Source organism: Dermacentor andersoni, chromosome 10 (assembly GCF_023375885.2).
Source record: "Dermacentor andersoni chromosome 10, qqDerAnde1_hic_scaffold, whole genome shotgun sequence".
In the NCBI taxonomy this organism is placed as follows: Eukaryota; Metazoa; Arthropoda; class Arachnida; order Ixodida; family Ixodidae; genus Dermacentor; species Dermacentor andersoni.
In genome coordinates, this window is record NC_092823.1 from 105,229,869 (window position 1) to 105,245,307 (window position 15,439).

The following is a 15,439-nucleotide window of genomic DNA, read 5'->3' on the forward strand; positions in this document are numbered from 1 at the left end:
TCACAAGAACGCCGATTCTAGTAGTGACACCATTGGCAGCTGAACGAGGCGGTTGTTTATGCTGCTCTATGAATGGAGCCAGCGCTTAATGCACGTTTCACTCTAAGAACAGTTTACACCCTTTGGAGTGCCCCTTCTGCCACACAACAATAATCGTCATCTGCCTTGATGCGTTTACCTTCTTTAACGCTGTGAACCCGGAACTTTCCAGTAACGAACGGCACGCGCGTTATCAGAAGGGGCACTCCAAAGGGAGTAAACTGTTCTTAGAGTGTTGGGATAACAAGCGGACAGTGCATCTCGAAAGTTGAATTAAGAGTCAGCATAATAATATGCAGAAATAGACCCACGTAGGTAGCATAATTTTTTGTGGAAGCACCAGCGAATACGATTAGTTTTCTTAAAGAATGGAAAAGTACTGACGTTGATAGCGCACGGTGTCATCGCTTGTGACTTTTTTTTGTGTGTGTGCACTGCGCGAAATGAAAAATCGTTAATAACCATAAGCTCGAAAGTTAACTAAAAAGTAGTGATCTTCCGCCTAATACCTGAACCTTCAGATCAGGTCTACCGCTAGCAGATGCGCGAACTCGGCGACGGCACTAGGTCTAACCTTGGCTGAACGTTATCGACATCGGCTCAAACTGTGCGCAGCTTGCAAGGACTCATGTTCGTGCAGTCAACTACGCAGCACTACTTGCCACCTGCTCCTTGGCCGTCCACATGGAACATGACTTTACGCGCTCAACTCACAGTCGTCGACTCATCAATGCTGTCACTGTAGCCTTCCTATAGATCACAGCATGCTACGCGTATAGCACCCCAACACAGTCAGGCCAATAACTGATGAGGAGATGAGGAATAGCTGACGAGGGGCTGGTTCGAGGGTTATAAATCCAATTGGGAAAAAAATCTGCGCAAGTCTCAAGCCTGCGGCTCTGAAGAAATGACTGAAGTGTGCAAAAAAATGCGCCCAGAGAATTTAATGGACATTTGTCAAAAAATTGTTGCAACTGCCCTGTAATTTCTCACTGAACATTCACCACAGACTGTCATACCTTGAGCTGAGACACGTCCTTGGACTATGGGCCAGCGCTGCCTGTGCAGCTCGTGCAATCAAGGCAATCAAATTTTCTTGAAACGCTGGTCGCAGTGATGTACTTTATATGTTGAGAATTGTCTTTTGCGTACATTTTGTGTCTGTTGGGCATTGTACATGTCATTTATGCTTTCATCATACTCCCCTGGAAAGGCATGCTAGGCATCTTACCATGCCAAAACTTTTGAGCACTAAGAACCTCGCTGTCTTGCATGCAAAGCGAAAGTAGCATTTTATTTGCTGTTACCCCCAGTCTGGAGCATCGTCTAAGGCACTGCTGTTAGTGGGGCCTGCCACGGATGTACACTTGCGAATTTCCCATAAATATAGTGGTCATGAATAGCTGTGCAACTGAGGCTCCCCAAAAGGAAAAGCGGCAATGACGAAGAGAAGTGCTAGCAGAAGAACGTCAAAATCTAGATTCGGATGACTTAAGTAGGTGACATCTAGTAATTAAAATCTGTAATCTTTCCACCCCATTTAGATTCTATTGTTTACCTTTATGCACTGGCAGTGTAAATTTGTCGTAGGCAGTTTGAAGAAAAAGAAGGAAGAGAAAGCTCCTAGTTGCTTGAGCACTGAGAAAGCATACTTCCTGTCACTCTAACGCTGATTCTTTGCTACTTAAGTGTATGAGTGCTTCAACTCCGCAGAGAGCAAGATAGGCAATAACGTAGCATTTTCATGAAGACTCGAGCTGCACCGTTAAACTGGGAATCACAGTGGACATAGGAACGTGTTTAGCGCGCTTCCGTCTATACTAAGAAATACGGCAATGCGCTCGGTATTCGAGATATAATTCTTCATTATATAACATCATAAATGCAGGATCAGTAGAAAATTTGTTTCCTTTCCAGTCTCGGTCAAGCTATACAAAAGTTGAAGCTAGTTGCACTCTACGTTTTGTTTGGTGTTCTAAATATTATTACCTTCCTGTTATGTTGTGCCGTTTCCTCTGGCGCAAAACAATGCTAAAACATCTTATTCACCTAGTTTTTAAATTGCATTCACATTCCCAGCAATTGCAGCATTCGCATGGTATTAGTGATTGCCTTGAGCTGTCATAATTGTGCACATTAAATTTCATTGCTTTTGCCTAGCAAAATCATTTAAAAGTTCTCAAGCTACTTGTGCAGCTTTTATTCGAAAATGACTTTCTTGCATGCATACTGAAGTATAAAATAAATTTCATTGATTGATAATTAAAGGTACTTGTTGCCCCTGTTTCTGAAACCACTATAAAGCTTGGCTGCGTTGTCACAAGACTCAACTTGGCCCTAAGGCGATGCATTAATTAAGTGAGCATGACTTTTGGTACCCCAGCCGAAAGCATTCTACGTAACGTGATCATGTGGGCCAATTACTTTCTTAGAGCCCATAAACGCTGCCTGAGGTTTCCAAGAAATTGTGGTCCTTAAGCCACATTAACAGAACTTTTGATTTCAGAAAGGCTCTATGCTTGCTCTCTGCACTCTTGAGCTTAGCAATGCTGGCAAAGAGAGGTTTACCGTTTTAATGAAATAGTAAAGCAGGTTTCGAGGAAAAAGAACTGAATGCTCTTTTGCGAGGCCTAGCACGGGTAGTTTTGAGAGAAGGCTAATAACTTGCTCAGTGAAAACTTGACCTAAAAAACGAAGCGCACTCTCTAAGCTCAACTATTGCTCCTATTTATGGAGAAAATTTTTTATGTTCGCTGTAGCACGAACTCCTCTCCCAGCGATCTCCAATTACGCCTGTCTTGCGTTAACTCATACCAGCTTGCACCTGCAAATTTCTTAATTTCATCAACCACCTAATTTCCTACCGTGTTCTAGTGCGCTTTCCATCCCTTGACACGTGTTTTGTAACTCCAATGGACCAGCGGTCATCTACCTTTCGAATTACATAACCGCATTACATTACATGTAACGCATTGCATTACTTCTTACGCATTACATAACATTTCTTTCTTTGAACGTCAACTGGAATACTGGGGTGCTATGCAGGATGCGCCGAGTTTGGCGAAACTCGGGATCTTCACGAGCTCTGGCGACACCCCACGATGAAAGCACGAATGGTACCGAGACACAGTTTATCTTTCGACAAGCCTCCAGTTTCATTGGTTTATCTAGGTTCACTCTGGCTGGCTATCATTCCTTGGGCGTTGCCTTCTGGGCGGTCGACAAACTGGGGCTCACGTGATCATATCGTCGGTGCATGGTCGTGCCTTCTTTCACTTGTTTGTCGTTCCGCCGAGTGCATTACATGCACAAGCAAGTTATAAAACAAATGCATTTAGTACAATATTATTAGTTACTTTAACGTGGTATAGAAGCATTTTAAAGCTTACAACATGTACACTGAATATGCGTTAGACTAATTTGTAATTTAGTACGCTTCGCATTATACCACGAGGGAACGCTGTGGTGGCGTCATCACATCCATTCACCGGGCGAGCATGGCGGCTAAACATCGAAGAGGCCCAGTGTAAACAAACTCGTACGGCGAGCTTGCAGTGCGCGACGTAGTGATCAGGCTCGACGATGACCACTATTTCTTGGATAGTTCTGTTCCTCCGTCAGCAATCTTTCCGGGCACCCCGTAAGACTGCCAATAGCTTCGGCGATTTTACATATCGCAATGCGCACCTACTGTTCACGGCGCCGTGCTGAAGAAACAACTTGTCCGGTGCTGCTTCTGCGAGTTCATCCACTCTGCGTGACTGCGAGCGTCACGAACATTACATAGTGTGTAAAAAAGGAAGACAGCCTATATCGCTACGATGCGACAAGGAGGTGGTACCGACGATGGATCTCGCTACCAACACAGTGAAGGAGACATCGACAAACTGCAGATAAGTATATTTCTACTTTCTCATATTTAGCATACTAAGAGTGCACGGATTACGTCACTTTCGTAGTAACGAACTGAATGTCCAGAAGTTTAAAGAAGGCAGTGAGAACCAATGAGTGTTCGTGCTTTTACATGCAAGCGGGCCAGCGAAAATATGGAAAAGATGAAGGTAACCTTCACTAACTTCGCGAGATAACAGAAATTCATGAGTGACATCAAGCCCGCAAAATTTATGGAAGAGTATCTTTATCCAGGTGAAATATCAATAGCAGGTACTGATATAAAGCAGGAAACTTATACAAATATTTCACGGGTTGAACAGCACAAGGAAGGCATTACCGAATCGTGATCGCCACGTTACCAATATCCTTGAAAAAAGTTTAGAATAATTGCCTTCTACCGGTTATGCAATATGGGACATAAACCTGGAGGTTAACAAAGAAACTTGAGATGTCAAGGACTGTGCAGAAAGCGATGTAACAAAAATTGTTGGAGATAGCATTAAGGCAGGAAGACAGTGGCGTAGTAAACCGTGGCAACAGATATGCTAGTTGAGATTAAGAAAAAAAATGGAATCGGCAGGCAGGCCATGCACGTATTCGATCACTTGTTGCCAATTCATAACAGGTGATTACATAAGCGTGACAGAATGAACGTGAAGGAGAGAGAACTACAGCCGAGTATGGTAGGAAATTGCGTAATGGGATAAAAATATGATGTTTTAGGCATAGGATGCAATCAGCTCGTATAAGACGGGATTGTAGGGTGAAGCATTTGTTTTGCAGCGAACTAAAATAGGTTTGTGGTGCTGACAGTAGAGACTCGTGAAGGTGGGGGGCACCTCAGCTGCTGGCACACTAATCAACATGACAATTGGCTCTGAAAAAGAAAACCCCAGTTATGAAAAATAAAGCAACATTGTCCCAACACATTGTTTTATTATGCATACTACACTAAAGGCTTCCACAGTTAGTGGCACTTGGTACTAATAGTGCAACGAGCATTTTTCATTGTAAATAATGGTTTGTATGCGGCCGATTCATTCCAATACACTTTTTTTGCAGCAAAACATTCTGCTGCTGGAGGCACTCAACCGCCTAGTGGCAGTAGGCGAGCGCCAGGCACGTGCTCTTGAGTGTGTGGCAGAGGTCCAGAGGGCTGCTCTGCAACAGTAGTATCGGTGCCCTCACTGCTCTCCTGTCGAGCCCACAGAAGGCACCTTATAAAGGAGCTTTCTGTTTAATATTTTGTTTATTATTCAAGAACACGAATAAAATTATTGCAGTAAACATTGTGCTGTGCATATTAGGAGACTTGTAACATGCACTTGGTGTCCCTTCAAAATAGGCAAAAACATAAGACAACCTGTGCCACTCTTTTACCATGTAAATAAAGAATACACTAAAGCAGCATACACGTCATTGTGCTGTTTGTTCTTTCTATGTGCAAGAATACAGTGCGTGTTGATTAGCCACAAGATGAACGGTGTGCATAATTCACAATGAAGACAGGAAACAGCAGGAGTTTAATCATGCTATCACCTATAGACTGTGCATATGACTGCAACACTTCCCGATTCAAATGTGCCATTACATACATGTTCGATACCACATATTCTTTAACATTGTCTTATAATTGCATGTACTAATTTTCACACATCTTAAGCCCTTGCATAGCACACTTCTCGTGTATCTATTTCATAGGCCAAATAATTGTACACTTTGTCCTTTTGTGTAGTATGAAAAGAAGCATCCTTCAGAGTCGGATAAAACTTCAGAAGACAGGAGAGACCCCGCCCAGATGACCAAAGCGCAGCAGTCGATTGCCTCCATGTCTAAAGAAATAGTCCCTTTCCAACGAGCAGGTACTAGTCTGTCTGGCGGCACGATGTCAGTCTAGAGTGCGTGCCCATTGGTGCAGGCTTGTGTTCACCTGCCTTAAAGTGCAGATTCCGCAGCCTCCTAAAGTTGTACCCGACTAGAGAAACATGTAATGCCTTGCATCAGTTGCATAGACTTCTGCAACTTGATAGCACACAATGATCAGGAGCAGAAATCTATAAAGGCATCCAAGCAAAGCTGGCTGGCCACTCTTCCATTATGAGGGGCTGTAAAAAGGTCTCGCCAAATATTCCCATGACATCCTTGAAAAAGAGGTGGTGTTTGGCACTTCTTTAGAATCAAAAACAGATTACAGTGAATGTTGTGTAGCACGTCAAAACAAACTGAACTTGGTGATCTGCACAGCATGTAATGGAAGGTTATGCTTCACATAGGAAACAAACTGCTCTGTCCAGTACAATTTTGAGGCCGGTATGGCACCTATTATGTCAACAGTGTAAATATACAAATTACACTTTTCACAGGCCATTGATTTTACCATTATTTTTGTATGATGGTTCTTTCAATCAGTGCTTGTATTACATGAGCAGGTGGATGTGAAAGCAAAGCTTTGTTTGCAAACCTTCCGACTTCCATAATTGTGTGGCAAGGCACTGGCATATTGTCGAATAGCTCACACTTCCTCGGTCCTGCACCAAAGAAGCCCAATGTTCTATTTGAACTTGGATCGCACAACAATTCAACGGCACAGGAAGAAGAGTAACACATACAGCAGAGCATTCTGCTGTCTGTATTTCTCTTTGTGTCCCGTCGAATTGTTGTGCAATTCAATTTCAAGCTTCTATACCAATACACCCAGTCTTCAACCTCACCAATGCTCTAGTTATTAGGCCACAATGGCGCACATCTTTGAAATGCCCCAACACAAATTAGCTCTCCAAAAAATCACAAGTGTTAAATTTTGCAGCACAGGTGTATGTATGCACGTGCCATATTTTTTACCACTAAACTCACACGAATCAAAGGGGCAAGCATTAACCAGCCTTGCTGCTGCCGTTACCATTACCATCATGACACCAACGGAAAGACAGTGCCACGTTTCAGTAAAGGGAGTGCCGGAGGGAAAGGTGTGACAGAGAGGGCTTACAATAAAAATAACGGTTACGAGACATGTTCAATGCCAATATATGCTGCATGTCGCTCATCCTACTTTGGCTTTGTGGCAAGTGTTTACTCATTTGAGCATATCACATTTTGCGTAATCATTGCTCTAAAGCTGTACAAACGGTCTGTATGCTCTGCAATATTTATTTTTATCATGGTGGGTTAAAGACCCACTTTTCATTGGCATCTGCACCACATTTCTCCCGATATGTAATTTTGCCTTGGTGCTTCATGACATCTTCACGTACAGAGAGTTGTGCAGAGCATTGGAAGTGCATTGTTCTACTGCTTAAGAATTAGAGCCCCATTATGAGACGAAAATATATGATTTATCAATCCAGAATAACGCCGCCCCCCCCCCTCCAAAAAAAAGAAGATGCATTGACCCTCTGGCACATGCATTGACAGTGAACAGAGCAAACACTCTGAAGTATTTTCTTCATGCAAGCCAACACACCAAGATTCTCAATGCATTTTCATTTCGCCACAAATGCATAGGCACAACCGGCTTGGCGCAACATCCACATCTCGCGCTGCAATAAATTGTGCAATGCCTCGCTGTTTCATAGTGCGGCCGATAGATTACGCATGACCAAAATTCAGCATTGTGCATACTAAGTTACTTCACCAATGAAGAACCCCAAGTTCTTTATGAAATTAGCATTCATAGGTTACTTCACACAATTTGTGATATCCATTTATCTATTAATACTTAATTAACCTCTTTCCCAAGAAAGTGAGCCATCTGGAAGGCACCCTGACAGACAAGTAGAACAACCGGAAGAAAGTCATCAACCAGCGAAAAAGTCAGTATCATAAGCAGCCGCATGTGAGATGTCGCTATCACAAAATTTCAGTCGGCTACACAGAAGTGACAAATTTGGCAGTATGGCGCGTCTAAATATTGCTTCAATGTTAATCACAGTAACGCTGACATTGAAGGCGAATTCATTCCTACGTACGTTCCGTCGACACACCCGACTAGTTCGTAATTTTCCCACTAAGTAGGAAGCATTCTTTTATATATGCCCGCTCAGCCGCAGTATTCGGGAAAGCTAGCCACCGCTTACGCACTGCCGCATCGATAAGCGCGTCAGACACATCTCTGACACAGCGGCTAACAGTAGTTTGATGGCGTCCAATGTAACGCTCGGCGCCGACGCTTCCCTGAAAAGTCCCAGTCCCGTAGAAACAGAGGGCACAGAGGACTTGCTCTACGACGGTGAGCGAATGAAGCCCGCCACGCTGTCTCCGCAGACGAGAGCCTTCGCCTAGCACGTCACACAGCAAGCGCACTGATGTCTTCGACAGGCGAAAATGACGCTGAAACTTTCCGTCGGTCATGTATGTGAACGGGTCCGAACGGTCATACTGACGCTTGCTGCCGCTGGATGCATTGACACAGGCTGCTGCTGCCGCCGCCATGTTCCCGAGTTGAACTCGGAGGGGGTTTCGCGATGTACGAGTTTAGCACGAGTTCGCCTGTCAATCAAAACCAGAGGTCACGCCCCACGCGAGGCATGTAACTTGAGCGCGCACCCACTACAGTTGGGCCACGCCCAACTTATCTTCCGGCAACAGCGACGCGGTGTCGAGCTGAGAGGCATCAACAATCTTGACCGCCGACATAAAGCACGCACAACGCACTGTCAACGGTGATTTACTGAGCACCACTATCAAAAACAAAGCGTTGACTGTCGCTGGCTTATGCATACATCGTCTCGGGCTCAGATGGCCCCACAACACGGTTTCATTGCCTGCATTGTGGCGCGTAGCGCACAGTAAATTGTCGGCACGTCACTGTAGCTGCTTGCAAGGCGTCGATGCGCCGAGGGGGACGACGATGCTGAGGAGTGCGTATCGCAGCAGTCGTATGAGATGGCTGCTCTGTCATCGGTGATGAAACGGAGCCATAGCGTCGTAAACACGATCAGCGTCCGAGAATCGCTCGTCTTCTAGACCCAGTGCAATGGCATTTCTTCATCACAAGCACTGCGCACTCAACAGTTCCAACACCTCTCTCCGTTCGAAGTCTGATTTCATAACTGCACACAAGAGCCCTCACCTGCCAAATGCGATTGCTGCGGTGTCGTTACGATATCCATCTGCGATCGCTGCTGGCTCCAGCAGAGGTAATCCGCAAGCACCTTCGATTGCACAACACACTCATATACTGCGTAATGTATGTACATGCGCTCAGAGGCACCTTCACTGGGCAAGCGATGACAAGCGATGAATTGTGTCGCTGGGAAGCACGCACTTTTCGCAATGTATCGCAGAGGCTTCGCGCACAAAGATAAACTGATACATTTTCACTGAACTGCGTCACTACGGACTCTAAAATAACATACCGCCATTTTGCAACGACAGCCGTTGTGTCGTTTTTAGTTGCTAAAGCGGGGGCCTTATAGCCTAGTGAAGCGCCTGCGATGAACAGCCGTACCGCGGTGCTGCGTTTCTATTCCCCTAATAGAGAAAGAGTGGCCATGGCCCTCCATGGATCATGATTGACTTTATTGAGAATGGTACTGCAGCGCCCCTAGGCGCCTTATCACTGTATGAACGCCCTCGTGTGTGTGACCCTGGTCAATGTATCTGCTTCTAAGCTTTCGCCTCACTGTCGCCACTCGCGGCAAGAAGTGCAAAATTTAATAATTTGCTCGATCTCCGTTTGTCATCACAAATTTCTAGCACTGAAAACAAAAAAACAGATACTTAAAGCAATAAAAATGTTCGTTATTTTATTTGTTGTACTTTAACGTATTCGTTTGAATGAAATTGAAACTGCAAGAATGCGCCGCATGTACCCTGTTCGCATTCGAAGGAGGAAAGAATGATAGCGCACGAAAGAGGAGGCACGCCCTAGACGCGCCCGGGAAAGGCGTGGCAAGCGGTTCACGGCAAGTGTGCAGACAAACAGCGAGCGGGACAGTCACGGTATTGCTAAGTTGCGATAATCCGCTGATAACAATACGCGGCGCTGGCGCGTTTCGTTGTGCAGCCTTCAGCGCTTGAAACGTGGAAGCAGCGTGCCGCGCAGGGTGCGCTCACGTTGTCATACGCGGCTTTTTGTCTACATATTTTTTTGCCTGTAGCTTTTGCGCGTTCTGCGCTATCTCCGTTCACTGACTGCCGTCGGGCAAACTCGGGTAAAACTCGGGTGAACGAGAAACTCGGCGCATCCTGCATAGCACCCCTGGCCTTACCTGTTTGCATCCTGATCCACACCACTAACTTCCTGTTTTTTACCATTACACCTAACATCTTTTTGTTCGATCGTTATTACCGCGGTCCTTAGCTCATTCTCGTGCTAACACCTACCACGTACAATTTTCTTACAGGGGCCCTATAACGCAAAACTATTCCAATATGTTTTTATTCCAATCTCCTGACGTCAAATTTGAGTAACCGCTGACGCAAACATCGGGCGGTGACTCACAGGGTTGTCTGAACAGACCAATTAAACGCTCTCCTCGATCATAGAAGGTCCCTTTTGTTTGCTTGAAAAACGAATAACATTGTCTACATTGAGCGGCTAATCATATCTGATTGGCTAGCACGAGGCGAGGAACACACTCAAGTGGAGATGGATTCGATAGGGCCGAGCCACTGCACTGAAAATCCATAACCGGATGAAGAGAGTGGTGCCGGCGTCTGCAATTGGTCCGCTTTCCCTCAGTTCGCTTGCAGTCGCTGGCCGAAAATTGCGGCTGCATGGAATGGCAGGTGAAGAATGACACTAAAACGGATCCTCAACAAAGAAGCGTTGGTAGAACGAGGTCGTAAACGTGCCGAATGTGCTTGAAGACGTTACATGGCCACGCAGAAAGCTTTATTATGCGCAGATAAACCCATGTTCTCCGGCAGGTGCGATAGCCAGTGCCCGAGTGATTGGTGGCAGCCATCTTTTATTCCTTTCGGAACGGGGCAGCCTGCGGCTATTCAGAAGAATATTCACTTTTTTTGGCATTATTGCATTATTGCATTATTGATTCGTTGGAATGGTCGATCCAGACTGGGATTCCTTTGTTCGGCCACAATGGAGAAGTAGTATGACCTTCCATGGTTGCTGAGCGGTTGTGGTGTTGGGCTGGTAAGCACGAGGTTGCGGGATGAAATCCCGGCCATAACGGCCTCATTTCGATAGAGGTCAAACGCAAAAAGCACTCGTGTAATTAACTTTAGGTCCACGGTAAATAACTGCACATCATCCAAATTATTCTGGTGCCCCCCGAAATGGTGTGCCTCATAATAAGGTGGTGTATTTGGCACGTAAAACCACATAATTTGGTTTTTTAGAAGTAATGTGGCTTGTATTGTCTTCAGTGTGAATTCTCGATAGGTTTTAACAAGTTTCTTGCTCTTCTAACCGTGGTCTCGTGGCAGGTGTTTTACAAATGCAACGTTCAAATTGTTCCTGTTTTTTTTTTCTATCGCAGAGCAAAAAGACAAAAGTGGCACCGCCAGAACCCCACGAGAACACACCGCATCAAAGAAATAACTCCAATACTAAAAGGATGGTAATCATTCTCCTGTTTGCTCTTTTTTCTAATTACCGATACCGCGCAGTTGTCACTCAGATGTATATTTCGTGTGACTCATCGGCACCTAACATTCAATAAGCTAATTTTATTAGGTTTAAAGCGCAGCTTCTATATTGCCAACTTTCCTGCCCGTCGATTTGCTGCTGTCTGTCGGGAGAAGTCATGGTGATTTTTTTTTTCATAATGGGTTTAATGGTGGAATCGAACCCCAGTCCCCCGGCCCAGCAGACCGATGCTCTAGCGATTAGGGAAATATCGTAATTTTTTCTTTGATATTTATTGCTACGCCTTGCAGGTATACTCACGCTTGGCACGATAGAAGAATCCTTGCGATAGAAGTGTAGGGGCACGATAAGATGTTTTGCTGCTATCGTGCCAACGTGAACTTCCTTTTTGAGATTACGGCCGCGTATGTCAAATTATGTAGCCTGGGTGCGCAAGAACCCATAGGTGCGCACCGGTTTCCTTTGCGCCCAAGGCGCAGGAAATAAATGGGCAATCGAATGGGCAATGCTCAGCAAAACAGCAGTCCACATAGATTCCAAAAAATGCAACGCATATCTTTTTCATATTTAGAGTCGTACGGCGCACTTTCTGTGTCATAGTCATGATGTAGAATATACAGGGGCGACGACTCGCCTATCTTGCAATGCATAAAGCGCGGCCAACTAAAGTCCCAAGGATAACAGGCGCCCAGTATTGAGCCGTTCTCTCTGCCTTCCCTCACATCCTTTCTTCTTTCGTGGCTTTCCAATGTGCAATCCTTCCTTTCTTTCTTCCCTGGCTGGTAGCGCTAAATATTCGCGCCCTGAAGGGACCAAGTCAAGAAACGAACGTTTAGAGAACCCTTTCAGCTATCAAATTAGGTGGACGGATTGTGCGCTTTTGCTGCTGTTGCTCTTGAGGCGGTATATTACGGCGGCGCGTTTCTCGATTGCGATTGGGATGAGCCAATTTCGAAAATTTACACAGCGTCCTCTTGCCGAAGTTAAATGTTGTTGTTAGATTAGCTGAGATAAAAACAATATCCGTGCGCTGTTTCAGCGTAGCAATAGCAGCATATTGACTGTGATGGGGCTTCCAGGCACTTGGTTAAACTAAGTAAAAATTACTATAAAATGTTTTGTGCATGGCTGCCAGTTTGCTGCTGCATTCGTAACGACCACTTGAATAATATTGCACTTGTAAACAGAGTTCCAGCGTAACACAAAAATGTGCTAATGTTCCTCAGCACCTGCGCTGTGTGGCTATTAAGGTTTAGGGCACAGCTTCCACCAGTGAAAACGTTAACTGACGTAGTGTTTGCTAAACTCCTTAAAGCTTTATTTGTAGCTGTGGATGTCAGCATGGTGGCAGGACACATAACATGCATAGCATACCGGCTGAAGCCTGTCGGGACACAGGCCGCAACGTGCTGTAAACTGAAGTTCATGAGCACAGACGCTATGCGAAAACACGCTTAAGTATGCAAATCTACGCACCAGTACTTCTGCGACTGATGTTCTGGGTGTGCTCAGAGGTGAGTCAGTTTACAACCTTACAGGTCGGTTTCTTCTTTATTCACAAATGTGACTTTGGCAAAAGCAAAACAACGTGCAAAATCAGATTAACAGCTGCGGTCATAGGTTTAGTCCACTTGCGGTAATGAATTTTTACACATTCGAAAGCAAGGCACAAATTTCTGGCGAACTTCGGCAGGGGACAAGCAGTACTCGATAGTGCGCGCACACCCACACAACGCCACGCGAGCAACCATGGAGATGTGTGCATATCTCTAATACCAACGAATTAACAAAGTCCACTGTACGTATCACTGCACGCCACACAATGCATGTGCCCCGGCTGACGACGCAGCTCTGGGTGCTCGTAACAAGTTTCCGAGAAATATATTCATTGTGCCACAATGCAGCTGCCTTGACGACGTAGAAATTGGATCGCTTTGTAAGGCGAGTCGGCGCTCCAGTTTATCTTACCCCGAAGTCATCATGCTCATGCACAGTCGTCAGCACGCTTTTCTTACAGCGGTAGAGTGCCGTGTTTTGGATTGCAAGGGTGCCACCTACCAGTAACGCCCTTCATTCGAGATAGATTGCATCTGAGCATGCGCAACCAAAATGACGTCTGTTCGCTTTACCTCTAGTCGAGGCTTCAGCAGGTGCAAACCACCTGCGATCACTCGTGGAGGCTCCACTGGATATGGCAGCAAATTGAAGGCAACACGTAGCAAAGCCTTCAGGACAGCGCGTTCCACGACGTCGGGTCTGTGCTTCTCGCTCAGCGTTTCTTGTGGGCGCCTTTGCCGGCGACGACCGCAGACGACGGCAGCTGTTGAAGCGTCAGCTGCAGGCAAAACAAAAAAAACAATGTAGCGGTTCAATCGGCTTGGTGGCATATGGCCAGATGCAAGCTATATCGAACCAAACGTTATCGGTAGGCGGCACCAATGCAGCTTAAAGCACGGCGTGCGAGCGGTCAAGACAGCTGTGCTGACGAGTGTGTAAACAGAATTCACTTCCATTTCCCATTAGACCAGTTACCTCATTGCCAGCTGTACTACAAAAAAAGAGTGGCAAGTTTTTTCGTTCGGACCTATTCCTCCTGTTGGTATTTATCCTTAAATATTCGCGGCTGAATACGTCAACAATACTTCTCGACTTTGTGTTCACCGTGTCAGTAACCTTGTTTTCGAAGCAGACAAAGGGCTCCCAGAAAAATGAAACCTCAAGTGATGAACAGTGGCTGAACAAGGGAGTCTTCATCCTGCATACAGATCATCGCTGCCATGACAAAGTCTAGTCCCTTTGTCGTACATTTGGCTATAGTCTGAGGATACGTTTCTTTAGCCATTGTTGAATAACAATATGGCTTATGTTCGCAGATCCAAATCAGGCACAGTGATGAACAAGAAAATTTTCGGCCAGGAGTCAAACGTTTCAACAAAGGGAGTTGTCTTCGCTGCCATGAAAAATTTTAGCCTCCTTTCGGAAGCATTCGCTTCAGTCTAAAAAAATATTTGGAAGTGGAGGGCTGCGCAGTGTTGGGGTCGTTCTGGTGCCGTATAACGTAAAGCTATTTTGATTTTATTCCAATTTCCTGACATCAACTTTACGCAAACACCGACACAAGCATCGAACGGTGATCCGCAGGGCAGTTGCAACTGCAGGAGCAACGGTTCTCGTTTATAGGAGACATTTGCTGGGACATAGGAGATCCCTATTGTCTGCTTTCAAAGATATCATTGGGCACCTTGACAGTTTGGCCGACAAGAGACGAGGACTGCGGAGGACTGGAGATTGTTTCGGTTTGGCCGAGCTAACGCAGTGAATATAGATGACCGGGGCAGTAAAGTGGTGGTGCCGGCGGCGGCGATTGGTCCACTTCCCCTTGCTTAGATTGCGATGGGTGATCTAATATCGCGGCGCCATGCAATTGGGAGTAAAAAATGTCGATACCATTGAGCCACAGAAAATAATAGTTGGCAGGGTGATGTCTTGTACGTGTTTAAAGGGCTAGTCAGCGTCATACTCCCGTGCTTTCATTGTAATATGCAAAGAAATCCGTTCCCGCGGGCAGCGCGGAGTAGCCTCTGTAAGAGCAATCGGTGGGCATCCTCAATTTATTCTTTTTGGAATGTGAGGGTGAGCAGGGATTGGGGCTCCATCTCTGGCAGCAACGTTGGAAAACTGGCTGGGAGCCCGCCGCCTTCCGCCACGCTCAAGGCTTCGGGCGGAGGAGGGGAGGAAGGCGTGGCGTGTTCAAGTCTGGGCGTGCCCGGCCTGGTCGCTGTAACTTGAAAGCCATCTGTGACAGGTACCGAGTGCGCGCTGCGCTGTGTTTTCAAGGCTTAGCTTGCTTTAGTGCGAGCGGCTGCACCAAGGTCAATTCCCTCGCTGTTGTTGCCGCGTTTTGGCACTGCAGTGTTTTGACAGCGAATTTCCGCGGCCATCGAGTGAAATGTA

The 15,439-nt window shown here is 45.8% G+C and overlaps 1 protein-coding gene across 4 annotated transcripts in view; it reads left to right on the forward strand.

Moving 5' to 3' along the window:
* The window catches only part of LOC126544574 (uncharacterized), a 235,665-nt gene that overhangs the window by 81,368 nt on the left and 138,858 nt on the right, over positions 1 to 15,439 (forward strand). For all 4 annotated transcript variants that reach the window (XM_055077729.2, XM_055077730.2, XM_055077731.1 and 1 more), the window contains exon 9: positions 11,376 to 11,456. In XM_055077729.2, coding sequence (XP_054933704.1) covers positions 11,376 to 11,456 — 81 coding nt within the window. The remainder of the gene's footprint in view (positions 1 to 11,375; positions 11,457 to 15,439) is intronic.